This window comes from Camelus bactrianus, chromosome 12, assembly GCF_048773025.1.
Source record: "Camelus bactrianus isolate YW-2024 breed Bactrian camel chromosome 12, ASM4877302v1, whole genome shotgun sequence".
In the NCBI taxonomy this organism is placed as follows: domain Eukaryota; kingdom Metazoa; phylum Chordata; class Mammalia; order Artiodactyla; family Camelidae; genus Camelus; species Camelus bactrianus.
Window position 1 is genome coordinate 70,000,968 of NC_133550.1, and position 27,186 is coordinate 70,028,153.

General features: G+C 53.6%; 2 protein-coding genes across 10 annotated transcripts in view; one reads left to right on the forward strand and one right to left on the reverse strand.

Annotated features, from left to right (window-relative positions):
- Nucleotides 1-110: 110 nt before the first annotated feature.
- Nucleotides 111-19,505, reverse strand: MLC1 (modulator of VRAC current 1). 4 transcript variants are annotated; one of them, XM_045518319.2, is made up of 13 exons: nucleotides 18,823-19,503; nucleotides 17,939-18,007; nucleotides 17,651-17,834; nucleotides 16,184-16,273; nucleotides 14,707-14,760; nucleotides 14,450-14,551; nucleotides 11,268-11,366; nucleotides 10,805-10,876; nucleotides 9,836-9,952; nucleotides 7,203-7,259; nucleotides 6,515-6,637; nucleotides 2,685-2,834; nucleotides 111-2,236 (listed from the first exon to the last, which is right to left on the reverse strand). In XM_045518319.2, the coding sequence occupies exons 1-13, from the start codon at nucleotides 18,840-18,842 to the stop codon at nucleotides 2,162-2,164; spliced, it is 1,212 nt and encodes a 403-aa protein (XP_045374275.1). In that variant the 5' UTR covers nucleotides 18,843-19,503; the 3' UTR covers nucleotides 111-2,161. The 4 variants fall into 4 exon arrangements, with proteins under 4 accessions (XP_045374275.1, XP_045374274.1, XP_010955586.1 ...); XM_045518318.2 differs by having other exon boundaries at nucleotides 2,685-2,837; nucleotides 18,823-19,502; XM_010957284.3 differs by lacking the exon at nucleotides 17,939-18,007 and having other exon boundaries at nucleotides 2,685-2,837; nucleotides 18,823-19,502.
- Nucleotides 19,506-23,488: 3,983 nt separating this feature from the next.
- The window catches only part of MOV10L1 (Mov10 like RNA helicase 1), a 38,581-nt gene continuing 34,883 nt past the window's right edge, over nucleotides 23,489-27,186 (forward strand). For 2 of the 6 annotated variants that reach the window (XR_012511029.1, XM_074375811.1), the window contains exon 1: nucleotides 23,498-24,175. Coding sequence is in view for 5 of the 6 variants with exons in the window: in XM_074375811.1 (XP_074231912.1) it covers nucleotides 24,050-24,175 (126 nt within the window). In the remaining variant the exon portion in view is untranslated. Of the gene's footprint in view, nucleotides 24,176-27,186 lie in introns of all 6 variants that reach the window. The other 4 variants (XM_074375814.1, XM_074375813.1, XM_074375810.1 and 1 more) reach the window with 4 other exon arrangements.

A 27,186-nucleotide genomic window follows, 5' to 3' on the forward strand; every position in this document is an offset into this window, starting at 1 on the left:
AAATTAAAAGGTGGCCGTCACCCCAACCCCTTTCCTGTGCTCTACCTCTCAGTTTCTTCCGAACCTGCACATGGAAATACGGGAGACTCAAAATTAAATAGGCCACTGGGCACGTGTACATGTTAGCCTTTATTGCTCAGGTGGTATTAACTCTATCACACAAAAATGCAAACTGACAGAGACAGGATTGTATACTTTTAAAACCCTATTTGTCTGGATTTTTCAAGCTCTCTCTGAAATAAGAAAGGGCAAGCCTGTGTGAAGCCCCCAGGCACCCAATTTCAGCTCTAAGACTCAGACTTTCTGAATCCCCAGGGAGATATCCTTGTAGCTCCCACCCAGGCAGAGGCAGACCCCCGGCCCTACCCCTGGAGCCACAGGAAAGGGAATTGGCCCCGGCTGGCTGCGGCAGGGTGGGTCACTTGGGTGCAGGTGAGAGCCGCCTCGCTGCCCTGGGCTTGATTGGGGACCTGACCGAGGCCTATGTCTGCCTGGCGCCTCACACGCTCTTACCGCCGGAGCTGCCAAGGACGCCGGGCTGAGGACCACGCCGCCGGGGCTGGCACCTCCACCTTCCAGGTGTCTCACCTGCATCCCCATTTGACTGAAAGTCATGACCCAACTTGTGAATACCATGAAGACACCTAGGCAGCCAGTCACCAGGGCTCAGAAGTGAGAAACCAGGGGCCACCCTCGAATCCCCCACCAGGTCCACAGCTGGCCGGCCCCAGCCCGCCCTCGTCCCCTGGCGCTGTAGCCCGTTGATCGGAATGGCCCCAGGTGTGGCCAGGTGTTGCCACCAGCCCACAGAGGACTGATTAATGCCCCTCAACTTAGTAAAGAGCCAGCGTTAGCATCTCCGACACAGCTGCTCGCCTCCTTCCAGTGGTGGGACAGACCCAGAACCACCGTGATGTGTAGCCTTGCGAATGAGTGTGCAGGCCTGAAGACAGTTCCTGGACCGACCAGCATTCCCCTTTTAGGAGATGCTGCCAACTCCCTAGAGGTGCATTGGTGGCTGCGTCAACTAAGAGACGTGTGCAGTTCTTCCAGAAGATTCTGGGTGCATTCAGGGGACAAAGAGATGTCACACCAACTGGTTCTTGGCTGATTCTGATCGAAGCAAGTGTAATTCTCACACCCAAAGTGTCCCTGCAGTCTAGCAGGTGGTAGATGGAGGAGGCCCTGGCTGGGGCTAGCCCTCGGGTGAGTGAGTGCGGGCCAAGGTGAACTGCTGGTTAGGAGGAGGGGAGGGCCGCAGAATGCCCAGTGACACCCTGTGAGGATGTCAGGGGGGCTGTCTTGCGTTTTAAGCAGGGCCTGGCCTGAGGGAGCAGAGACAGCATGGCAGGAGGGAGGGAGGGGCTCAGCCTCGTCCCGACACAGAGGCCATCGTGACACAGAGATGCGGCCAGTTCTCAGGGACGATGGCCCCACCCCAGAGAGCAGTGAGCTGCCACAGAGGACAGGGTCGGCCCTAATGTGGCTGTTGATGGAGGGCTCAGGACGAATGCAGGCTCCAGGCAGGGTGCCCATACGCGCACCAGTGCTGCGGAACGGGGCCCTCCCAGAAAGACTGCATTGAAGTGTAACGGGAGGGCAGAAATGCAGCCATGTGGGTTTCACGCAGGGAAAGCGAGGGCCGTGGGGGCTGCCCTGTGGTTCTGCTGGCTCTTGAGACAGGATGCAAGCACTCAGCTCAGCCACCTTGTCAAGGAGACGACGCCGGGCCCGCCGGGCTCCTGAGAGGAGGAGTGCCCAGTGGGTGAGACCTACACGGCTGCAGACAGCAGGTGCGCACCAGACAGGGCAGGGGGGGCTGCAGAGGTGCAGAGAAGCAGGCACGGCAGCGGGGGAATCGTGGTTGCCGGAATACCACGCCGGGAGAGTCCAGCCGCAGCCTGGGCCCCGCCTTCACCACCGAACTGGGGCCACTGCCTCTGCGGTCAGACCACCTCAGGAGCGCTGAACTGACCCCCCTACAAGCACAAAATAGTCAGCATTCGCCTATATCAGAATTAAACTACTGTAAGAAATGAAAACTCCACCTTGCAGCCGGGCCTGCCCTATGAGAGGGGAGTGGCAGCTCCCCAGGGACCACCGCCGGTGGAATGGCAACATGTGAGGCCGGGCGGGCCTGGGCCTCCTCGCCGGGCCGCAGTCACTGGGCCATCTGCACCACGACGGCTCTCCAGGCTTTCTCCTTGTCAAACTCCTTCAGGGGGCTTCTGGATACCTGGGACCAAGACAGCCAAGCGTTGCTTCTCCAGGACGGCCCAGGTGGCAGGTAGCAGGAGGAGGCGCTGTTACTTTGAGAGCGTCTCTCGGCCCCTGAAGGATCCTCTGAGGGGAGAGACCAGTCCCCCTCTTCCTGGCAGAGCTGCATCCCCCGGAGGGACCGAGGAGGGAAACCCCTGGATCTAACCCACGCGAATCCCTGCAAGGCCCTCTCCCACGTTTGTAGGAGGGGAACAAAGCATTCGGCCCGTTCTGTTTGCTCAGAAACGGGTTTGGGTTTGCCTAACTGACTTCAGAGATGTGTAACATATTTTACCCTTTCAAGCTTTTTCCGGAGTGTTTTTAAAAATACCATGTGACCCAACAGGTCTTGAAGGAAGTCACTCTGCACGGGCCTGGGAGAGCTGCCCCATCAGCAGGGAGTCCCCGTCCCAGAGGCCACTCACCTCCCCCGCAGGGCGCTCCTGCTGGCCGGCCGGTGCTGGGTCCCAGGACGCGCCCACCTTGAAGCGCACGCACTGGAGGACGGTGCCCGTGTTGAGGCTGGCCTGCAGCAGCAGCTCCAGCAGGAGGAGCAGCAGGAGCACGTCGTAGGACTGCTGCAGCGGAGACAGGCCGTGAGCAGCGCGGCGCCCGCCTCCCCGCTCCCCGCGCCTGGGCCTCCCTCCTGTGTTCTCTGCCAGCACTGACCTGAGCAGTGACAGCTGCGAGAGCCGAGGAACTCAGCTCCGCTTGTAAGTCCTGTCCTGGGTTTAATGGAGGAGCACACAAATGACCCACAGGCAGCCAAGCCCAGTGACAGTGCCCCCGACAGCCACACGGGTCAACAGGGAGCCAACAGAACCACCCATGGTGGCGCTGAGGGTGCCCGAACAGGCATGACCAGTGACGGGGAAGCAGCCTGCTCTGGAGGGCCCTGAGCCGAGGAAAGAGAAGGGCGGGCTCCCGGGGCAGCAGGGACACAAGCACCAGCAGCAGCTTGGGCTCAGCCCAGGCTGAAGGCCGGAGGGTCCGGCACTGGTTGCTGGAGAGGAGGGTCTGAGTGCCCAGGACGGGAGAGCGAGGGGGGCACTCACCCGCAGGGGCTTGTCACCAACACAGGGGAAGCCCAAGGAGGGACTGCAAAGACATCCCCAGAGCACTCGCCCCCTCCCCACGCTGCACGGATGTCCCCCCAGCCTTGGAAATACAAAGCAACCAAATGTTAACACAAAGAAGAACCCAGTGTCCATACAATGTCACTGGTTAAAAAAAAAACTCAACACCTATTAGGTTATGTACAATTAACCAGAACTCCAGTTTAAAAAAAAACACACAGCACTGTGTTTTCTAGAGCCAGCAGGTTGATTCTAAAATTCACACAGAAGAACAAGCAGCCCAGAAAGGCCGAGCATCAGCAAGGGGTCTTGGCGGTCAGCTGGTGCTGCCCACCGCGAGCCCCCAAGTCGGACGGGGCGGCACAGACCGGAGCGCAGCACCCGGCCAAGGCGGCGTCTCCGCGGAAAGACGGGCTTCTTAATCAACAGTGTTTGAACCACAGAAGAGTTGTTCCAGCAAAGACCAGCTGGCCCCACCCCACCTGCCGCGCTCCAGGCTAAACTCCGGCGGAAATGCAGGTACCAGCCTTTCTCGTTATGACAAAATCCAGAGGCAGTAAAGGAAAGTGCTGCTAAATCCAACTACGGAACAACAGAACTTCCACGGGACAGAAATCACAAGAAGCAGGACGAAACGGCTGCCGCTGAGGTCGTGTCTGCGTCTCCTGTGTCAGACGGAGGACTGGCCTCCCTGTGTCACTCTCAAAGGCCGCTGGAAAGCGGGCAAAAGACATGGACAGTTTGCTGGAAAAGAAGTGCAGCGCCACTGGGCATCGTGACAGGTCCCCACCGTCACTGGTGCTCAGAGAGATGCACGTACAGCCGCCAGACGCTCTGCCTTGGACCCGCGTTTCAAAACCCAGTGTGACAACCTCCCTGCCGTCGGGGGGAGGGACATAGGAGGCCCCGGGGGGAACCTGCTGACACCTGACAAAACCAGAGGTGCATCTGCCCTCTGACCCAGCGATCCCTCCCCCAGCTCCTCGCCCTGACCACGCACCCATGGGCTCGAAACCAAGTGCAAGCATCACGGCAGTCGGCTGGGAGCAACCCCGTCTCTGTCGCTGGTGACAGCGGGATGCACTGGGTCATGCGGGAGTACACACATGTAATTAAGGAGCCCAGAGGGACCCGATCCCTCTGGGGACTGAAGAAGCACCAGGATAAATTAAGTTTAAAAGAGGAAAAAGGCAAAGTACAGAAATGTGATTAGACTGAGTGACCTGTTTTAGAAGGAAGGAAGGTTGCCTGTGGGAGGAGCAGGGAAGCCATGGTGGGACCACAACTCCTCTGAGTTTGCCTGTGGGCTGGTTTGACTTTTGAGCCATGTGAAAGTATCGTATTTTCAAAAATACTATTAGCAGGGAAAAAAGCGTCAGAGCCTAAGACTGAATTCAGACAGAGACCATTCAAGTTGACTGCGCAGCAGACCAGCAGGGCTGTGCAATAACAAGAGACTGTCCCTCCGGGTGGGAGGCAGAGTGGCCTCCCCTGCAGGTCCACTGCTGGTAGGACGCTGGTCTGGTGCTTTCGAACACTCATGTGTTGTGAGAGAGAACTAAGCCGTGACTATATTCAATGTCACCAGGAAACAAGATTTTTGGACTAAGAGAAAAATGATGCAAATATAAAATAACAGAGGTTAAGGAAAAAAAAACCCTAGAATGTAAAATTTGATTATACGTTCAAGATCTTTAAATATACACGTATTTCTCAGCTCCACTGAAGAGCTTGGAAGTAGTGACACCCCAGCAGGGAAGGGTACAGGAGCCCTCCGATCCTGATTTCTATGTACAGCTCCCCTCCAAGCATGAGGGCACATCGGGGCAGGGACAGGACCAGCTGATCCCGGGCCGTCTCGAGCATCCAACGGGAGAGGCTGACGGCGTGGTGTCCAGGAGCACAGGCCGGGGTCGCATTGAGCATTGGGGAGTGACACAGCCAGCATTCTGTAGGCAGCGACAAGCTCTCGTCCTCCACAGGGCGCACAGGCAGGCACAGGTGAGAGCCCCAGCATGACCTCAGGCCCAGCAGGGACCGGCCAGCAGTGCTGACCCACAGGTCAAAGGTGCTGGAGGCACTGCATGGTGCTGGGGCTGAAACTTGGGGCACTTCTTCCTGCCCGGGGTCACCTGCCTCCCAGGAAGCACTGAGCCGCAGCGAACCGGACTGGACAGCGACACCACGTTCTCCTGAACTCACGCCCGCTGACACCACGGGAAACAGGCCCACAGACCATCTCTCAGACAACGGACCTGGACTGCAAACAGTCAGAGTCGGGGGGAGAGGGGAGAGGGCGGGACTGTCCTCGTCCAAAGAGGCCGGAGTGCAAGGTGTGCCCCCGCTGCTCTGAGAACCTCAGCCCTGGGAGCATCTTCTTGGGATGGTTCAGGGAGACGCCAGGAGAGCACCCAGCGTTCCGGCTGTCTTAGGGGCACGTGGGACTGTGGGTGTGGGAGACGGCCCTTACGTTTGAAATGCCAGAGTATCTAAGGGTGAAGGGTCCCCTGAACGTCTGCTCCTCGCTTTCAGATGCTTCCAGAAAATGATGCCCATGTGTGCGTCCACCCCGTCAGCATAAACACGCACACAGACGCACGGACACGCAGGTCAACCACGGAGAACCTCGGTGTTTACTGCACTGACCTTTCAACTTTTCTGTATGTTTGAAATTTCTCGAGCCAAACCTTTGGGAGCCAAGAGGATCTATGCTGGAAGTGAAGCAGGGCGTGTGTGTGAGGACTGCCCTGGCCCCCGCCAAGCCCGCGGGAGGACAGCGGCCCCGGGGGGAGGCTCTCACCAATGGGGTCTGTCATGAAACTGGACGGATGGCTGATCTAAAACTCAAATGCACGCTGACAGGACTGAGAAAATGCAAGACGCCGGTGGAGAGGGTGGCCGAGGGCACAGGGCGTTGGCGAGACTGGGCAGAGAGGCCCCAAGCGGAAGAACAGAAGCCGACCGAGTGCTCAGGGCTGGAGCTGAGCTGAGCCTGCGGTCGGGGGACAGAACGGGCATCAGAGAACGGTGCACAGACGCCTCACTGTCCCCAGAGAGAAGGAAATTAGCAGAACCTGCTCCAAGCACACCAGGCCTGCGCAAAGCTGGCGCTGGACACGTGCCAGGGCTCAGCGGCGCCGCATCTCTACGGGCAGTTGAATGAAATAAAGGAGACGCACCTTGAAGGCCGGCGGGTAGTCCTGAAAGACCTCCAGGATTCTCGTCACGCTGAAGGACAGGTACCCAGAGGCCGCGAACAGCAGTGGGGACGCCAGGCTGCAGATGGCGGTCAGCACCTCCACCTGGCGGGAGGCAAGAGCGAGGTGTCGCTGCCGCTGCTCAGGCGGAGGGCGCGGCGGGAGGACCACGTGGGAGAACTGCTGAGTTGATGTGAGTCCAGTTCAGCGTGGGGGGGGGGGGCTACTGAAGTCTCTGCACTTGGTTTGCCTGTTAATTCCAAGTGCCCCATGTGTCTCACATGTGCTTTCTCAGTTTATGCACAACTCTCTTTGTTGAAAAACAGCACTTATGAACGGACAGCCTCCTTCCAGGGCCCTCAGACCTGATCTCCTAAGACGCTGCCCCCATCGGAGGGCGATACTGGACCATCCCAGAGGCCACGCCGAGCCCCACCCTTTGCCCAGTCACAGGACTCATGCTTTCTGCTTATTTCCACAGACAGTCCTGCCCTGTGACAGCCGCGGCCCGCCTCGAGCCTCCCTACCCAACCAGCCTGCGGACGCCCCTCAGCAGCTCAGCCCCCACCCCACCCCCAGCCGGGGCCTGCAGCCTGGCTCCCTAGTGGAGCTTTGTCATGTGACTGCAGCCATGGAGCCAGGCAGTTCCCCGAGCCCCAGCTCCACCTACCAGACACCTGCTGGGACACTCTGCTGTCACATGACTGGCGATGGCGCTTGGAAAACACTAAGAGAATAGGAAAGAGGAAGACTTCAGAGATGACAGCCCAGGAAGTCGGATCCCAGACGTGTGCTCTTGCGTTCTAACTGGGGCCACCCTTGTCACCAGGAGAGGCCGGGCGGAGAGGGGCCGGGCCAGGCGGCTGCAGGGCTCCTGTGCTCCCTGCTCCCCAGCTCTGCAGAGAGGCTGCAGGACCATGCGGGGGACGCTGGGTGCCCTGGAACCCACACACCTGCTTTCTGGGACTGGCCCCACATCTGCTGTGCGGGTCAACCCAGCATCGCACCGGGGAGACCACACGGACCCAACAGCCCCATCTGAGGCAGGGTCTGTGTTGGAACTGGCCCCAGGACGTCCGGTCACAACCGAATTTGCTGCTGGCTCAGGAGCCAGTGGTCACGCTTCCTATTTCCTTTTCCCATTTGCTGGTCTCCGTGATGGGAAGACGTGGCATTTCTGGGGAGCGCCCAGCTGGCTGCAGGCAGGCTCAGGTGGGTGATTAGGCCAGGGGACCCAGGAGACAGCAGACCCCCATCCACCATGCTCTGACCACAGGGTTCGGTGGGTCTGTGGGCCCCCCTGCCCCTATGTAATCAATAAATGCCTTTTCCCACTTATTTTAAGGAGCTTGATTTTAGTTCTACACGATTCCGGCAGGGGGAAGCTCAGGGGAGCATAGGTCTTCTCTGAGGTTGCTGAATGCTGGGCCCGCCTTCCTGCCACCCCCTTGCCCCCAACCCTGGGATCCAGGTGCCCATCCCAGCACAGCCTGCTGAGCCCAGGACCCCAAGTGTTACCCATCCACACACCCCACCCACAAAGGCAGAGGAAATGTCCACACCCTGGGCAGCGGTGGACCCCTCCCCATGGGACTGTCTCAGACCCCTGAACACACCAGGGGGCTCCTGCATTTGTTAGGGGCTTATAAGAAGGTGAGTCAGACAGGTGGGCTCAGGGCAGTGAGAGCCTGGGCAGCAGGAGGAAGACCAAGGAGGATGCAGACCAAAGAAGGTGGCGAGAGCAGCCATGCAAAGGCCCTGGGGCGAGAGGGACAGTGGCGCCTGAGTGGGGCCAGGTGGGGAGTGTGGGCCTGGCGGGGGTGCTGGGGAGGCTGAGGTGTCAATGCAGGGGTCTCTCCTGGGCTGTTTTTCCAGCAGGCTTTCTGCCCAGCAGGAGTGAGAGCAGAGGATGGGCCATGGGTGGGACCAACCAGTTCAGAACCACCTGCAGTGGCCCGACAAGCCCAGGGAAGGGCAGCATCTGCTTTTCTGTCCAGTCCAGCCTAACCCTGGCCTGGCAGAAAATCTGGCCACAGGTCAGGGCAGTGCGTACATCACCCAGCCCAGGACAGGCCCCAGGGACAGGGTGTCAGGGGCCCTCAGCCCTGGACCCCTGCCTGGCACCCCTGGTCTATGCTGGAGGCCTCTCCCACTGCCATCTGCCCAGATGGGGGCAGGCTCCATCCATCCTCACCAGCCGCCCCACAGGCCATGACTCCGGGACTTCCTCATCACAGAGGCCGGACATGCAGACAGACAAGCCTCCCCTGGAGCAGCAGGCCCGTCGCTTGTCTGCAAGTCCCGCCTGTGCCCCGGCTGCAGCGGCCTGGGTGTGGCTCTCTCTCCCTGGGCCCTGTCTTAGGGGAGCCCCTCAAGCCAGCCAGTCTTGGGTCCCAGGGAGGCCACACAGGCACCACTGGGACGCTGAGCCCTGGGACCCAGTGGCCATGCAGCCCCAGCACCCGTCTCTCAGCCTCCAGGAGGCGGAGGTGAAGGTCAGCGTGAAGGCCACACCCTTGCGGCAGCTTCGGGCGAGGAGCAGGTGGCTGAGGACGCTCAGGGCCTGGCACTTGCAGGATCAACCCCAAACTCCAGGAGCCCAAAGCACAGGTGGGTGTCAGTTTGGGGGGCGTCTCGTGACACCTGGAAGTTCGGGAGTGACGGGCACATGGCAACTGTCCCAAGCATCTGTGGGGGCCCAGACCCCGCTGGGAGGCCCAGCCAAAAGGAGGCTGCAGTCTGGGGGCTGTGGCTCCACAGGCTGCGCTTCACTTAACAGGAAACAACATCAAAGTATGTAAGTAAGCTTGGAATTCCTTATAAAATGACAAAAAGGGCTGTGGTGAAAACAGTGACCACGTAGTAAGCACTTCCCAAGCACTAGGTGTGATCTTAGCATTGACTATGGTAGCATTTGATAAGGAAAATATATGTTACACTTCGTAAAATGTAGTATAAAACAATTTGAAGGTTATATGTTATACAATTATTGTTTTAAGTGCTTTTCAGGAAAAATAATACAAAAAATATAAAATAACAACAGCAGCTAACACATCGCCCACTGAATTCTGGGTTCCCAGGTCCCTCCAGCCTGGGCCCCAAGGACCCCAGTCCAGCAGCCAGGGTAGGAGGTGTCCTGCTCCGACTGCCTGCGACCACCCCCTTCTCCTCCAGCTGCTTCCTGCCCGGCCTGACTCCCACAAAGCTGGGCTCAAGGGCCAACAGGATGCATAGCCCAGGGCAGTGGGGTGGCTGTGCGGCCCGGCCAGCCTCGAGGACAAGGGCCGCCCAGGAGGTACTCACGGCCACTAGGATCCAAAAGAACGTCACGGAGAGGTGGGGGCCCGAGACGGCGTCGTCCAGGTTCAGAGCGATGACCCCTCCAAGGACAGCGGAGATGCCAGCGATCACCTCGATGACCTGGAGGCAGATCATCTGTGTCATGGGGTGGAGGGGGCGGCTCCCCGGGGTCCCTGAGAGCGAGGAGGGGAGGCAGGGGCGGGTCCCTGAGAGCTCAGGGCGGAGGAGCTGGCACCCATGCTGAGATGTTGAGGATAATCTCCCAAGGAATACTGAAAATGCGTATTTCCAACCCAAACTTGTGGGAAAAGGAAGGAAGACGCTCCTGCCAGTTCAAGGAAGGTGAGAAAAGGCACAGAAAATAGGCAACAAAAAGATGGAGGAATAAATGTGACAGTGTCAGGAATCGCACTCTGGGTGAACGGGCCCGGGCCTGGAGAGACCATGAGCAGAGCCCAGCACGTGCAAACCACCCACTCGGGAGGCTGGGAGGCCCTGAGTGGGGCAGGAAGGCACACTAGGAAGTATTGGCCAGAAGGTAACTGGCATCCTAAAACAGTGTGGGTTTCGTGGCAAAAGCCTCTACTGAAGAGAGTTGCCCGGAATGATGGAAAAACAAGGAAAGAGGAAGGAAGGTCAACCTCATCTGTAACTAAAACCCAGGCCCCAAAACTGCAGGGAGAAAAGCTGCAGAGGGACCCAGAGAGACCTTAGTGCCGACAGCTCAGTAACAGGACGCGTAGACTGAGCTGTTTTGAAAAAGGCACAAAAGACTTAGAACACAACTAACAAGAGAGGGTGGCCATAGAACTTATCCTTCAAACCAGGACGCTTTGAGAGTAAAGGGGACGTCCCGTCCACCAGGACAGTGCGAGTCAGCACGGACGCGCCTGCACCATGTTTATGTACCATGTACCGTCCAGCACCCCCCAGCCATGGAGTGAAGCAAGGAGAAAGAAAAGCTCCTCTTACTGAATAGGATTTCAGGACCCGAGCAGGAAATGTCACTTCATACAGAGGATTGGCACTCTCAGAGACGGAACCCTAAAAAGAAACAAGACCTCATCACAGGGGCGGCCATCTGTCCATCCAGCCCCTGGCGCAGGTGGGCCATGCCCAGGCAGTCACTCAGGTGGAAGTCACTGCTGGTTCTTCAGGTTTGAGAGCAAAAGCTCAAGTGCAGACTTTCTCTTTGCATATGACTTGGGTTCCACTGCTGGAATCCTAGTCAACAAGGCGATGCTGTCAGCGGACTTGGTCTCTGCCTGTGACACTTGGGTGTGGGGGCACTCGATCAGGATCAAACGAGGTGGTGCTGCATCCTGGTCCTCGCTCCCCCCGCCCCACCCCAGGCCTCTGACCTGCCTGCGGGGGGAGCATGACCTCTGGCTCTGTAGCCAGGTCAGTGGAGCAGCAGGCCACAGGCTGGACCCACCTTTCGCTTGCCATGCGCCTCGCTAGACCGCGCGGAGATGATCACCGTGGCCGCCATGAACAGCTCCAGCAGCAGCAGCAGAATCAGGTTGAAATTGATCTGCCAAAGGAGGACACATCCGTCTGTGAAACCAGCCTGTATCCCGCCAACGTGGACCACCCCGCAGACAGGCCGAGGTGTCTGCTCCAAGTCTGGGCATCTCTTCCTGTCCAAAGCCAGTCACTAGGCAGGCACACCACCTCTGACTTTCGTGTGTCTCTGTTTGTTGGTGTTTGTTTTTAAAATGACAAATTCATAGCAAACCAACACTGGAAGACGACGTTTTAACTTGGTGAAAGTCACACATCAAAACCGTAATGAAACTGTAGATACGACCCATTTAAAATCAGAATCAGACAGAGAGGCCCACGGTACTGAAAGTCCTGGACAAAGCTATTAGGAAAAAGAGCGCAAGACTGAACGGGACCATCTAAACTGTGATTAATTACAGACAATACGGTGACCTGCACAGAAAAACCAACATAACCCCCAGGAAAGTTTCAGCAAAGTTTCAGGGCACAAAGTCCACTTACAAAAAGTCCATTTTAAAAAACTGGTACGGTTTGAATCAGGTCTGTACCTGAGTTAACACGTGCCAATGTCACGTTCCTGATTTGCCAAAGAAAGATGCCGTCACTGGGGGGAGCTGGATGAGGGGTACCCAGAAACGCTCTGGACTATTTGTGCTAATTCTTCTTAGTCTTTAAATATTACAAAATAAAGAAAAAATTAAAACTGATAGCCTCTCTCTGCACCAGCAATAATCCATCTGAAAATATAACTTAAAAAAATAAAACACCATTTGCACCAGTAACAAAATCTGTGACTCCTCTAGGAATTACCTACCCAAGAATTCACAGAACATTCGATACTAATAGAGGACCGAGGAGATGGGGTGAGTAAGTGGGGAGACCGTCTACGTGTTGGTGACAACATAACAATGAGGTCCATCCTCACAAAATTATTCTGTGAAACTCCGAGTGACCAGAACAGAATCCCTGCTGTATTTTTTGAGGCGCCCAGTAAACTTATTCTGAAACATGTCTGAAGTAGGAGAGGTCACCTTTGAAGCAGGAAGGCAGCTGGAGTTAGGAAGCTTCGGTAAGAAGCCTGGTGTCGCCTGTGCAGCGAGCAGCTCGTGGGGGAATCTGACCCAGGGTGTGAAAGCCAGTCCTCGGCCCGAGGGCAGGAGCGGGCGGGGGTGCGAACGGCCCACGGAGGGGCAAGCCCCGGAGGGAGGGCGGGAGCCCGTGAAGGCCTCGAGCTCAGCTCTGCAGGGCCTCCTGTGTCTCCACGTGTGACGCTGTGCTTGGATGCCAGGGGTGCCGACCTGTGGTCCCACGTCCTTCCGCGCGTCCGGGTGTCCGGGCTGCGAGGCCTCCCGCAGCCTGGCTCCACCCCCGGGGGCGGAGCCTGAGGGCCCAGTGAGCGGCAGGTGCTGGCGCCGTGGCTTCTGTCGGGGGTGCGGCAGGGAGGGCCGGTGAGGGACGCCGTGGGCCCACGGGCCACGCTGCAGAAGGCTGGGCAGCATCCTTCACCACGTCCTCGTCATACTGTGTGTCGGGGTGCTCTTCTGGGTAACGAGTGCTGTGCTCTTTGTTTGGGTTCGGGGCTTCCCCGGCTGGGAACACACCACCTGGTCACACGCATGCGTGTTTCTCCAGGGTTTGTGCTGTGAGGTTTCCAAGTGTGTGTGCTTCTTTGGAAGGGCCTGCGAATTCCAGACTGTTTTCCAAAGAGCCAGCAGCAGGTACAGAGTGGCCAGACTGAGGGAAGCACCCTGGGGCTTCTGCCCATCTGATACTGGAAACAGCATCTCCTTGTGGTTTTAATTTCCCTCCTGCTGGCGCTGTGGCCTCCTCCCCAGCGAGTGCTCTGCGTGGACTCCTGTTGTCCTCAACTTTCTCCCAGGTTCTGTGGCCAGAGCTTCTCACCTCCCCTGGGACTGGCCACCGTCCCAAGGGAACTGGTCCCCATCCTTACACCATGCGCCCCTCGTGTCTGGGCTCTGGCGTTCCGGGCTGGATCTGCGTGGCAGGCGAGTGGGCAGAGGCCCAGAGCCAGGGTCTGGCACTGCTGTGATGCAAGCCTGGCACCCGGTCGGCACACATGAGGCTCCTCAGGCTGACCTGGTCTGGGCGCGGCTCTCCCGTCCCGGCGGAGTGGTGGGGCTGAGTCCCCACCTGCTCTCCAGTGGGGCTCCGCCCCCGGCCCTGGGTCTCCCTAGACCTGCGGGGCCTGGCCTGCAGACGCCCTGACCCTGGACGCCCTGGACATGCACCACCACCTCCACTCAGGGTCTCTTTGGGAAGGAAGCCTCACAGTTCTCAGTGAGGTGTTATGCTTTTCTACAAAACAGACTCCAGACCTTTGGTGACACCTATTCCCAGGAACTTTGTATTTATTTCCGTAAGATGATTTCTGTGTTTTAATAACGTTTTCAAAACTCTGTTTCCGGCACAAACAATTATTTCACATTGATGTTCACATACAGCCACCTTGCTACGTGTGCTGAATAATCCGAATGTCAAGGAAGCAGCACATGGTCTCTCCTGCACATGAGGTGGCACAGGTGTTCCCTTCAGGCCCACCTGTCTGTCTCTAACGCCTGGCTGAGACATCCCAGGGCCACCCCACCCTTTCCTGATCTTAAAGAAAATGTGTTCACTATTGCACACAGAGCAGAGGCACTTCTGATCAGTCCCATTTCTCTATGAGATTCTTCTCTGTTGCACCATAATTTAAATGACAAGACTTTCCCATTTTTCTCAGCAGAACATAAAGCAACAGCGCGACTTAAGACTTACAAAGGCAGCATCACAGATCTGATGAAGTAGGTTATTGTGTTACCATTAATGTTTAAGAACTGCTGTGAAAGAGATACAGAATCTGAAAATCGTCCACTAGAATCAGTGAGAGTTAAAGATAATTCTTTTCTTCAGAAGCTTAAACAAAAGCCTCAAAACTGGTCAATCTCAAGAGTGACGATACACATTTCCTGTGTGTATCCCATCACTGACATTTTCTACCCAATAGATCAAGCTCTCGGACACCAGCTCCGGCCCCACAGGGCTCGGCACCTGTGTCTGCCAGAGGAAACAGGAAGCATTGGGACCCACGTGGCTTTGAGACCAGAGACTCACGTCTACTGCAGACGGGTTCAGGACCAGTTTGCATCCAAACCAGATCAAACACGTAGTGGTAATAGCAAACGTGGAAACAAACAGTATCTGAAAGTTGGGAATCTGAAAAACAAGACAGGAGGGTTTTCCTGCTCAACCCCGTTCCTGGTCATTAATTGACAACCCTAGGGACGGGGACATGGCTCCCAGCCTCCCAGCCCCGCCCCTGTCAGGTCTCTGGCACTGCCTGGGCAATGGGGGCAGGAGGTTGGACTCACCACGTTGACATTTCTCCCGGAGACGGCAAAGCTCACAATGGCCGAGGGGACGCACTGAAAAGAGAGCAGATTGAGGTGGTGTGCCCACTGTCACTCTGTGCCCTGAAATCCCAGTGGCCCGAGACCTGTCACCTGCCACCAGATGCAGGGGTTCTGCTCCACCCTGAAGGGTCTCAAGCCTTTCAAAATACTTATTCTGCAAACAGTTTTATTTGTTCTGATGAGATGAAGAGACGTCCAGCGATGAAGCCTGTCCCGGCCGGACATGCTTGGAGGTCGGATGTGGCTTCCTGTTGCCCGAGACCCAGTGCGTCTGAGTCAGAATTGCCCAGGAAGGTGAAACATCCCCGGAGCCCCTCGCCTCCACCGCCCCACCCTGGAGTGGAGGGTGAGGAAGAGGATGAGCCTGGGGGGCTGGGCAGTGGGGAGTGGATGGGGGAGCTGGGCCACCGAGGGCTGTGGGGGATCCTGGGGGACCACGTGAAACATCTCCCTAGCCTGTCACCCCTGAGGGTGAAGGATACACTGAAGATTTTGCTGGGACATTGGCCTGACTCAGAGGTCACCCCAACCAGGGCTGCCTCAGCGGTGAGGACAGTGGGCCACCTAGAAGGTTCCAGAGAGAACAGCAGGAGTGGGTCACATTCTTCCCAAGAGTTTCTGTCTAAGAGAGCAGAGGCTGGACAACAGGGGTGGGGCACAGGGTAAGGGAAGCCTGTGTCTGTGTTGTATCTTCACATATTTGGGGGTGCTGACAGCTGGAGCAGGAGTCAGGGGCGAGAGGGCCCCCCCACAGGACCCCAGGGCATATGCCCTGTGCTCAAGCTGGCCGGGGTCCAAGGTGGTCTCTCCATGAGGACCAGTGGCCCCCCAGGCCCCGGCACAAGCTTTGGGGAGGGGTGGGGGTGCAGCCACAAACCATGCAGGGCGGGTTCCCTGCCAGCCCACTGGACAGCTGGGGGCAGCACGCAGCTGCTGGTTGGAAATCAAAGTGTCCTTTCTTGCCCCGGAGTCTGTGGAGCAGGACTCAGACTTGCTTCACCGATCATTTTCAAACGTGAATGCTATTTGAAGCCAACGTATATGAAGAGATTTTTAGGGGAAAGGGGTGGGGAGGGATAAATTAGGAGTTTGGGATTAACAGATACACACCACTGTCTATAAAATACATAAACAACAAAGACCTACTGTACAGCTCAGGGAATTATATTCAATATCTTGTAATAACATATAATGGAAAAAAATCTGAAAAGAAAAGAATTATAGATGTATGTATAAATATAACTGAATCGCTTTGCTGTACACCTGAAACTAATATTGTAAATCAACTACAATTCAGTAAAATATAAAATTAAAATAATGGAAGCATGTGAAGAGATTTTTGAATGAGGAGCGAGTAACAGCAACAGGTAAATCTCAGTGCTAAAACCTCAGACTCAGAGCTGCAGACTTTGGTGCTAACAGGAGCATTACTCACCGAACCCGCAGCACAACGCAGGTAGTCCATCTCAGAAGGAAATACATTTCCCAGGTAGAGTGAAAACCCTGAGGTCACGAGCAGGCAGCTCTGTGAAATGGCAGCACAAATGCGGGTGATGACACAGTGGGGTGTGAAGATCAGATGGTTGAACAACTGGCCTTCTGGCTATAACTTACCTGTACAACACCAGCCTCCACGCCTGGATCCCACCGCACCTGACTCCTCCCTGAAGGACTGCAGTAGCCCACCCTCCCCCAGGGCCAGACGATGGGCCTCAACACTTATCTGGGGGAGGAAGACTGTCAAAATTTAAAGCAAGAAATGGTACCTCTCCCCAGAAAATGCCTTCACCCCAATGTGTACAATTTCAGGGGCCCAGGTCCAGGCACAGAGCCAAGCACACGACCCCATTCTGCTCCAGACCCAGGGTGAGGCCGTGGGGTGGAGGTCAGCAGTAAGAGGTCACTCAGACCCAGGGTCTGGGCAGGGGGTTGTGCTCACCCCAGACAGTGGGAGAGCTGGGGCCTGAGGGCCTGGGGGGCAGAAGAGACCTGGGCACACACCCAAGTGAAGAGGCGATATGGGACCAGGTGTTGTGGCTGCAGGCCGCTGGGCCGCTGCACAGAGTCCAGGACCCCAGGAGTGAGAGGAGGCTGACCAGCCGCCCACCACCCACCACAGGGCCTGGAGGGAGGAGCATCCTCTGCGAGCCACATGGTGGAGGCTCCAGTCTCTGTGGGACAGGGTCACGGCTTGGGGGGATGGGAGGGCAGGACCACTGGGGGTGCTGCAGGGCTGGTCTGTGCATCCCGAGGTGGGGGAAGGGGCAAGGTCCTGCCCTGGACCCTGGATCTTGGGCGAGCCCTGTGGTCCTGGCCGCAGAGAGGCAGGTCCAGCGGCCAGCCCAGGCAGCCACGCCCACTCAGGCCAAGGTGTCTGCATGCCTGTCCAAGCAGGTCAAAAGGGAAATGTCCCAGGATCCCAGGCCAGGTCCCCTCAGGCCTGCCCCCCAGCTCTCTGCTGACCCCATCCCTCTGGCCCCTTGGCCTTCTCCTGCCCCAGGGCCCTGCCCTCCTGCCTCAGAACACTGTCCCACTATTCAGTCTGCAAGAGGCCTGTCCTGAGAGCACAGCGGCCCCTCCCCATCTTTGCAGACCCCCAGGAATCGAGAGTCGTAGAGGCCACCCTGGCACAACACAGGATCCCGCAGACCGTCAGCATGGGCCTGGGCTGTTCCAGCCCCCCTGGGACACAGAGCAGCCACAGCCCAGAGGCCAGCAGGGCCGGCATGATAGATGCTCATGAACTGAGGAAAAGAACTCAAAGAACTCAAGCAAGTAAGTGCACCTGTGCCCCTGAGGCTCTCCAGAAGCAGGAGTAACCCAGGCTACCTGAGAAGGACACCCAGGCAGGGGACACCCTTGGGGGACAATGCTTCCATGGTCCTAGCACAGAGCTACTCACCCCCATCAGCACGGAGAAGACCCAGGTCTTGTGGCTGAAGCACAGGGGGAGCCGCGTTGCCAGCTGAAGGTCCCTGGGCCTGGCGTCTGGGGTGCAGCTCCCCACGTCTGGCCTTCCACGCTCCAGGGTGGGGGTCCGGTCATAGCCCAGCTCCTCCCTGCACTGCGCCTCCCGGGTCATGGCGCTTGGGGTGCAAACACTGACGTTAGCAGCCCCAGCTCCGCAGTACTTACATGTCCACTTAATTGTTATAAAATTATACTGGGAAGAACAAATCTGACTCCTTACTGGATCTGCTTCTTTGGCTCTAACCCTGGGCTCTGTTTCCCGTGCTGAGTCGTGCTGGTTCTGCACCTTCTGTAAAAGAATGTTGCCTACAGCCTAAAATACACAGGAGAGCCCATTCTCAAGGCTCTGACCTTTAAGGGTGTAACGCTTTCCCATTCATACAGAGATTTTAAAAGGTTGAATAGAAAATAACATTTGTGCTGTTGGAGGGTTACAGGGACACTGTGACCTGACCTAGGTGGACAGCTACAAGAACAAAAGATTCAGGCACCAAGAAGTTGGCAACAACCAAGCACACCCCCTCCCCCTGTTTAGTATAAAAGGAGCCTGAATTCTGACTTGGGGAAGATGGTTCTCCAGGACCTGAGTACCCCATCCTTTCCATCTGCCAGCTTTCCAGATAAAGTCATTATTCCTTGCCCCAACACCTGGTCTCCTGATTTACTGGCCTGTCATGCAGTGAGCAGAACAAGTTTGGACTTGATGACAAAATGACAAATTTTACTTCTGATCACTCTGAAAAAATCTCCCAAATAAGTTGTTTTCAATAAATACTTGTTTTTAAGGTGCTTTCAATAAAAGAAATATCATTTATATTGAAGTACTGTGAATCTGCAGAAGAAAATAAGCACTTAATTCCACAAGTGAATAAAATCACTTTTCCAGGAAAACAAACTGGAACAATCTGGATTCAGGGCAGGATTTTAGGCTTTAAAAGTGCCTCACTGGTCCAGTCCCCTGTACATTTCAACTTTCACTTCCCTTAGCAGCTTTAATTACAAGTCCCGTGATGTGCTGTTTACTCCAAGCATGTTAAATCGCTCAGGGTGGTAACAAGAGTTCGCAGACGTGCACCACGTAAGGGTCCACATCTGTACACTTACCTCTGCGGTGGTTCAGGCATTGGGAGCGCTGGTCTCTGGGTGAGGGGCTCCCCTTACCAAGTCATCCTGCCTTGGGCTTCCAGCAAGAACTATTCACAGACAAACAAAAGCCCAGCAGAACTGCACTTAAGCCAGAGGAGGAGCACTGCTCCCTGAATTTCAATGAGGAGCTGAAGCGAGGGGTCCTGGAAAGTTCTTCAGTGGTTGTGTAACTGCTGGCTCTGAGCTCTGCTCCATCCAGTGTTAACTCCACGAGGAGCAGAGGGACGTCCTTGGGTCCACTTGTGGCAAATAGGTTGCGGGTGCCGAGGTAGGCAGCCCAGAAGAAAAGTGTACCTAAGAGTAGAATTCTACCAAGCACAGGATCCTGGCAGGCCAGAGGGCCAGGTGCTTAACTGTTTCAGAAACAAATACATTTTTATCCAAAGCCGTCTTACACATCCTTTCAGGCAGCCGTTTCCCAGCCCCCGTGGTCCCGTGAGGAGGACCTCCTGCACAAGGTGACACACACATTTGTGCTCAACTTGGCCAGCCTGGCCCTCTAGCTGCTTGGAATTCTGAACCCCGGCCCCGTGGGCAGCTCCAGGTCCTGCTGTGCCCTTTACTCCCGCTCAGCAAGCGGAGGGAAGGGCAGGCACGTACTTCGCCCAGAGACGCTGGCGCCCCACAGTTACAGCGACAGGCTTTGTGCTCAGGGAAACCATAACGTGGCTCAAACCGGAGCATTCTGAAAAACCGGCTCCTCAGACCACAAGCCCACACAGAGCCTGAGCAAAGGCTTGGGCTTTAAATCATGGGAAACTCTGTCATCTTGGTTTTTCAACCAAACAAGAAGGATTAGAATTACTGTTCACAAACTTTGAAGTTAAGAACAAATTTTGAACAGATTGGAAAACCTCCCAAACTTCTTGACTATCTTTTAAAGCAATAAATGGAACCAGCAGGAATTGTGTGACCAACTGAACCCTTTGCTTCTCTTTTTGTTTGAAGAAAAGTGTTTAGCAGATTTCATCATTTCTGTGCCTTTCCAAAGTTTTCTCTACTAAGAAACACCAAAAAGTTGCCTTGAACCAGAGACTGTGAGACAAATGCGTCAAGTCCCCACAGTCACGAAGCAACCCGGAGAGGAACTTCCTTGTTTCTGCTGGCAATACCACTTCCTAGAGCAAGCCCCATTCTCTCAGACACGCCTGTCCTCCCCCTTCTGCCTGCTGAGGTCCTGCTCACGTTTCAACGTTTACACCGTCATTCAGTGAATATTTGCAGAGTGAACAGAGCAGGCCTCGGTCCTGCCCTCGCAGGTCCAGTTCTAATGAGGGGACGGGCACACACAAGGTAAATAAATGGGTGTGTTCTATGGTGGTGCACTTGACTTTCTCCGTGATGGTAAATAAGCTGGGGGTGCTGTTTGGGGCAGTCAGAGCTGGCCTCACCTTCACCAGGAAGGAGGCAAGGAGGGGAGGGGACCAGAGAGCTGGAGCAGTAGGTGCAAAGGCCCTGAGGTGGCAAGACTGGAGGGTGGTAGACACAGGGATCATGTGTGGTAACATGTAGGTGAGGCATCCAGGTCCAAGGCACCTGCGGATGTGGAGACAACCTTGGCTTTGACACTGAGATGGACCTGCTGGAAAGTTCTGGGCAGAGAAGCATCCAGCCACTGGGTGGAGAACAGGCTGTGGGGCAGCTGGTGAGAGCTGGTGCTGGCCGGGATAGAGGTAGAGCAGTGGAAATGGTGACAAGTGACCAGATTCTGGGCAGATTTTGAAAATCCAACCTGATCTGCAACCTGAGTGGTGTGAGGCGAGAGGAGCAGGAGTTCATGACACCGAAAGTTTCTCAGTCTGAGCGGCGCAGGTGGAGCTGCCTCACCTGGGGTAGAGAAAACCGGGGTCAGTAATTTCATTTTGATGAGGCTAAGGAGTTTGTTGGATGTCCAGGTGGATCTGCTGATGAGTTGAAGAGTCCAGAATCCAGGGGAGAGGTTCGGGCTGGCAGATGTGAGGGGCAGCCCTGTGAAGTGGAAACTCCCAGTGCACATCACCCTTGCTCTGGTTGCACATTCTTGTTCTAAGGATGTCTCTCCCCATGTAACAGAAAAAATCTGGAAAATCCCCCAAATATTTAGAAATTAAACAATATACTGCTAAAATAACCCCATGGGTCAGAGAAGAAGTCACAAAGGAAATTAGAAATTGAATGAAAATACAACACGTCTAATTCTGTGTGATACAGCTGAATCAGAGCTTAGAGAAATGTGTAGTTTTAAATGCTTATATTAAAAATGAAGAAAGGGGAGGAGGGTATGGCTCAGCGGTAGAGTGCATGCTTAGTATGCACAAGGTCCTAGGTTCAATCCCCAGCACTTCTATTATAAATAAATGAATACACAAATAAACCTAATTTCCTCCCCCCTCAGAAAATAAAATATTAAAAAATAAAATTCTAAAATTCATTATCTAATCTTCACCTTAAAAAGTGAGAAAAGGATAAATCAAACTAAAAATGAGGAGGACGAGGAAGAAGAAGACAGGAAATAGTAGAGAAAAATCAATGAGACCAAAAGGGTTTTTTTTAAAGATAAATAAAATTGACAAATGTGTGGCTAGACTGATGAAGGCAAACAAGAGGAAATATATAAACTACTAACATCAGGAATGAAAGACAGTTCATCACTGTGAATCACACAGACATTAAAAGGATGTAAGGAAAGATGAACAGATTTATGACAATAATTTGACACATGGATGAAGGGAAAAATCTCTTAAAAGATGAAATTACCAAAGCTTACATAATATTGCTCAATATTGGCAACTTATTAAAGCCCTTTATCTAATGCAAAAGTTGAATTTGTTTAAGTAGATATACAACGTATATTTGATAGGCCACAAGACAGGCTGTTCTCATTAGCATAAAGTTCAAGCCAAATCATGTATAAGCCAGAAGGACTCTCCCATACACCAACATGTGAAAATTTCTCCACCCCTCTGAGTAAAGATGCCACCCTTGACCAAACATTACTAAGCTGAATCAGTAAGCAGAAAGGATGAAAACCATGACCAAGGAAAGCATTTGACAATCAGTGTATTTCACTCTTATTAACAGGCTAAAATAGAAAAGCCCATTTCAACAGATGAAGAAAATGCATTTGAGAAAATTCTACACCCAACCATGATAAGAACGCTCAGAAAACTAGCAGACAGAGCACCCTCAACTTAATAAAGAACACCTGCCAAAGCCACACCTAACCACACAGTGGTACGTGAAAGGCTCAGCCCTTTCCCCTCGTGGGAAGGAGGCAAGGAGGCAAAGCACTTTATGAAGCCCCGCCCACCCGCTCGATGCCCCGCCCACCAGCGGGGCCCCTCACACCGGGCATGACGTCACTCCCACACTGCACCTCTCCTCGCTTGCTGGCGCACTAACGGTCGCCAACGGCCAACCACCGTCGGCTAACAGTCTTGGCCAGCGCGACGACGCCATTGGCCAAGCTCGACGGGGAGCAGGCGCAGGCGCGGGCGCAGCAACCCCATTGGCCGAGGGCGGCGGGAGCGGCCTGCCGCGTGCGGGCGCCTCAGCGGGGTGCGGAGGGCGCGGTGGCGGCGCGGAGGCGGCGGCGGGGCAATGTTGCGTCTCGCGGCCAAGCTGGTGGCCTTCTTCTGGAGGAGGGCGGACCGTCCCGAGAACGCGGCGGGGCCGCCGGGGCCCGAGCTCGCGGAAGGTGCCTTGCAGGGTGGGCGGGGCCGCGCGCGGCTGCCCCCGAGGCCGCCCGGCCAGGAGGGAGACCTGGCGGCCGAGCGGGCGCAGGCGGCCCAAGGCCGGCCCGTTCCTCCGGACCTAGTGGCAGCTGCCGTGGCCCCGAGGCCGGGTCACTGCGCCCGAGGGGTGGGAGAGGCGGGCCGAGCGGTCCTGACGAGACGGAGTTGGGAAAAGGCCGGCGTCGCCTTCTGCTTGTTTCCGCGCGGATCATGGCGCGTGTCTTTTCCACGGTCGTCCCTTCTTCCCTGCGTAACTTAAGCAGGCCTTCTAACGGTGCCGTAGCACCCTGCATGATTTTGCACATTCGCCTTTTGGGGGGCCAGTGCCACGTTGGGCCCTTCCTTCTTGTTTTCGCTCTGTGTCTTTGTGTACCGGGAGCAGCCCGGCGGGACGTCCCTCTGCGTCTTCCCGTGTCATGTGTCGTCAGTATTGCCTGTTGCTTTGCGCTTAGAAAGCTCGGGAAAATATAAGCCCCGCTGTCTTAAACTGTCCTAGACTCTCCTGGAATCAGGCTTCTCTTTTCTTGAAATTGTTTTTGAAGTCATCTTCCTGGAGTCCAGGCCGTACTTCTGACTCTGGCAGTGCCCGTCCCTGGCACCCACAGTTACACGATTACCCAGCGTCGTTAAAGCTTCTTTAGGAAGCTAACTTTGCAACTGGAGAGAGTCGCCTCATACATCCAGGTCTTGTCTGTAAAACATGGCCTTTCAACAGCAGTTGGAGTTCCAGCCTGGCCTTCAACTGGCTTCCGTGGCTGGGCGATGACCTGCCACCTCAGGCTTCTTCTGTGTCTGAGAGGTTGCAGACAAGGTGTAGGGAGGACTCACGGTGGGGGTTCCAGCCAGAGTCGCTGAATGGGTTAGGCAGGCCCTGCTCCACGCTGGGCTTGCTCCGCAGGCCCAGAGTCTTCCACACCTCATTGGTGGGATAATGCAGGCTCTCCTGACACCGCTGCTGCTGTTGGTGGTTCTATTACAACGGTGTGCAGTAGCCACGCCCCGGCTGCTGATGGAGTGTGACACTGGTGCGTGGCTCCCTAACCTGTGCTGCTTCTGCCCTGTGACCCTGTCTTGGGCAGAGACGGTAACTGCTTCCGTTTCACAGATGAGCACAGGCAAGGAGTGGTTGAAGACACGCTGCGCCAATGGCAGTGGGAGAGCTGGCATTCAAACCTAGGAACCCGGGCCAGCTGGCTCTGGGCTCACAGCCCTCCCCGCTGAGCCCGCTGCCTGGGCCCCCGGAGGAACCTGCCCCCTGAGCCCTGCTTCCTGACAACTCTGCTCTCCAGGGCGGATGCTCCAGCCCATAGGCTCCTAGCCCTGCACGTGCCATCCTCCACTTTCTCTGAGGGGCTCTACTGTAGTGTGTGCTTGCTTTGTGGTCAACATAACCTCTCTGTTTACCCGTCTCAGGTGACACCAAGTTGAAAACCGTCCAGGGTGTCGTGACAAGGTACTGCAGCGATTATGGCATGATCGATGACTTGATCTACTTCTCCAGTGAGGCTGTGACTAGCAAAGTTCTTCTAAACGTTGGACAGGAAGTTATTGCGGTTGTGGAAGAAAATAAAGTGTCAAATGGACTGAAAGCGATCCGGGTAAGGCCTGAGTTCATTCAGAAGTCTCCCTACCCCACAGGCTTCATGCTGCCGTCCCCCTGTTGAGTTATCCTCTCAGAGACAACCTCTGGTTTTATGCCACGGAGAAAAACTCTGTTACCATTTCTGTATCTGTCCTTCTAGTCTTTTAAACAATTATTGTTAAAAATGGTAATTATTGGACCCTTTGTCATCCAGTTAGCAAACATAATTAGTGGGCTCTGTTGTTCAGCAGCTTTTTCATTAAGAAAATAGTGTTTTGTACTCTAATTTCTTGGAAGTAGAACTGTTAGTCAAAGGGTATGCACACTTGACATTTCAATGATTATCAACAAATTATCTTTCTATAACATTGTAATAATTATACTTTCAGGAGCAGGAGGAGAGACTGCCTATCACCCAGTGTTGGCAAGGATGCAGATATTACCGATCTTTGAAATCTTTGCCAATCTAATACATGAAAAATGATCTTATAATTTTAATTTGCATGTAAGCTTTAAAGTAGATTAAGTTTTCACATTTTTTCTGTGTGTTATTTTCATGTCCTTTATGCATTCTTTTCATTGGAGTCAGTTTTTTTTAAATTAAGCTTTGTATATTATGGAAGTTAGAGCTTTTTATGGAAAATTATATGAAACTATTGCAGATACTTCCCCCAAGACCATCTTTTGACTTTGTTTTGTCGTTTTATTCCACATAGTTAAACGTGTCTGTCTCTCCCACGTGGCTTTTTGGGCCTTATGAGAATCCTTAGGGAGGCTTGCACCGCTTCTCATTACAGACGTGCATCCAGGTTTTCCTCTGAAAATTGCTTACTGACATTTAAGTATGTAAGCTACCTGGGTTTATTGGCTGTACAGATGGAAAGAAGAAACCAGATATTTCTTTCTGAGTAGTCTGCTTTTTTCCTAATAAGTAGAAAGATTTGATTCTCATACAGCGGAATCCCACATGCCCAGGACCCTGCCTGGACCCTGTTGATTCTTATGCCTGCACCCGGGCCCCAGGGGCACGGTTGTGTCCACAGGCAGCGCTGGTTTCCCTCTTACTGTTCTTTGTGGATGAGGTTCTCTGGCCTCTCCACTCACTCTGCGTAAGGTTAGAGTCGTTCTGCTGTGTCTCCTCCTGGCCTCACACCCTGCTGGCCAGCACTGAGTTTGCGGATCCATTTAGGCAGGTGACATGTGGATCACATTCAGTCTTCTCCAGCTGCAAACTGGCCACTTACATAAGCCTTCCTTCAGGTTCTTTTGTAGGTCAGTAGTTTTCACTTAGGTTCTGCAAATTCTTTTTTAAGTTTATTTTCAAGAATTTTAACATTTTTGTTCCATTATCAATATAATTTTGCTTTATATTTCCTTTTTTAAAAATTGAAGTATAGTAGTTTACAATGTTGCATCAATTTCTGGTGTACAGCATAATGTTTCAGTTATATATATATGCAAGTATTCCTATTCATGTCCTTTTTTTATTATAGGTTACTACAAGATACTGAATACAGTTCCCTGATAGTTGTGGAATCAGCTCATTTGCCCACCCTCTGGATTTATTTGCTTATTTTTTATTTAGCTTTTTTGTTCTTGTAAAATATAATATAACAATATAAAATTTACCACTTGAACCATTTTTAATTTTTACTGCCGTCCGGTGGCATTAAATGTGTTCATGTTGTTGTACACCCACACCGCTGTCTATTTTCACAACTTTTTCATCATCTCAAAGACAAACTCTGTATTCATCAAATAGTAATTCGCAGTTCGACTTTCTGTCTCTGTAAATTTGACTGCTCTCAATTCCTCACGTAAGTGGAGTCATACAGTATTGCTCCTTTTATGTCTGTCTTACGGACTTACCATAGTATCTTCAAGGCATATCCACGTAACGTGTATCAGAACTTCGTTCTGTTCATGGCTAGATAATATTCCATTGCATGTATAGACTGCATTTGATTTCTCCACTCATCTGTTGATGGACACTTGGGTTGTTTCTGCCTTTCGGCTGTTGTGGGTCATGCTGCTGTGAGCAAGTACCTTTTTGGGTCCTGGTTTTCAGTTCTTTTGGGTCTGTACCTTGGAGTGGAATTGTGGGGCTAAATATACTTATATAAATTTATATAGAGATATATAGCCCTATATTTAACTTTCTGAGGAACTGCCAGATTTTCCCCAGTGGTTGTACCATTTTACATTCCCACCAGCAGCTCAAGGCTTCCAGTTTCTCCACATCTCAGCAATGCGAGTTATTTTGCATTTTTTGACAATAGCCACCCTAGTGGATGTGAGGTGGTGTCTTACTGTGCTTTGATTTGCATTTCCCTAAGGATTAGTGGTCTTGAGCATCTTGTCATGTGCTTGTTGGTCACTTACCCGTCTTCTTTGGAGAAATATCTATTCAGTTCCTTTGCCTACATTTTTTTATTGAAGTATGGTGGATTCACAGTGGTGTGTTAGTTTCTGGTATGCAACATAGTGATTCAGTTACAGATATAAATTCTTTTCCATATTCGTTTTCATTATAGCTTATTACAAGCTGTTGAAAACAGTTCCCTTCGCTTATATTTTGATCAGGCTGTTTATTTTCTTGTTGAGTTGTAGAAGTTTGTTATATGTTCTGGATATTAATCCCTTACCAGATACGTGATTCACAAATATTTCCTCGCATGCTCTGGGTTGTCTTTTCACTTCTTCTTGATAGTATCCTTTGATGCACAGAAGTTTTAAACTTTGAAGTCCAGTTTATCTTTTTTTAAGCCTGTGCCTTTGATGTCACACTTTAGAAAATCGTTGACTAATCCAGGATTGTGAAGATTTTCACCTGTGCTTTCTTCTAATAATTTTATAATTTTAACTCTTAAATTTAAGTCTTTGACCCATTTTGAGTTAATTTTTGAATATGGTATTGGCTGAGGGTTTGACTTCATTCTTTTGCATATTGAGATCCACTTTTTCCAGAACCATGTTTTGAGAAGGCTGTACAACAGGGAAATAAAAACCTTTTCCCCATTGAATGGT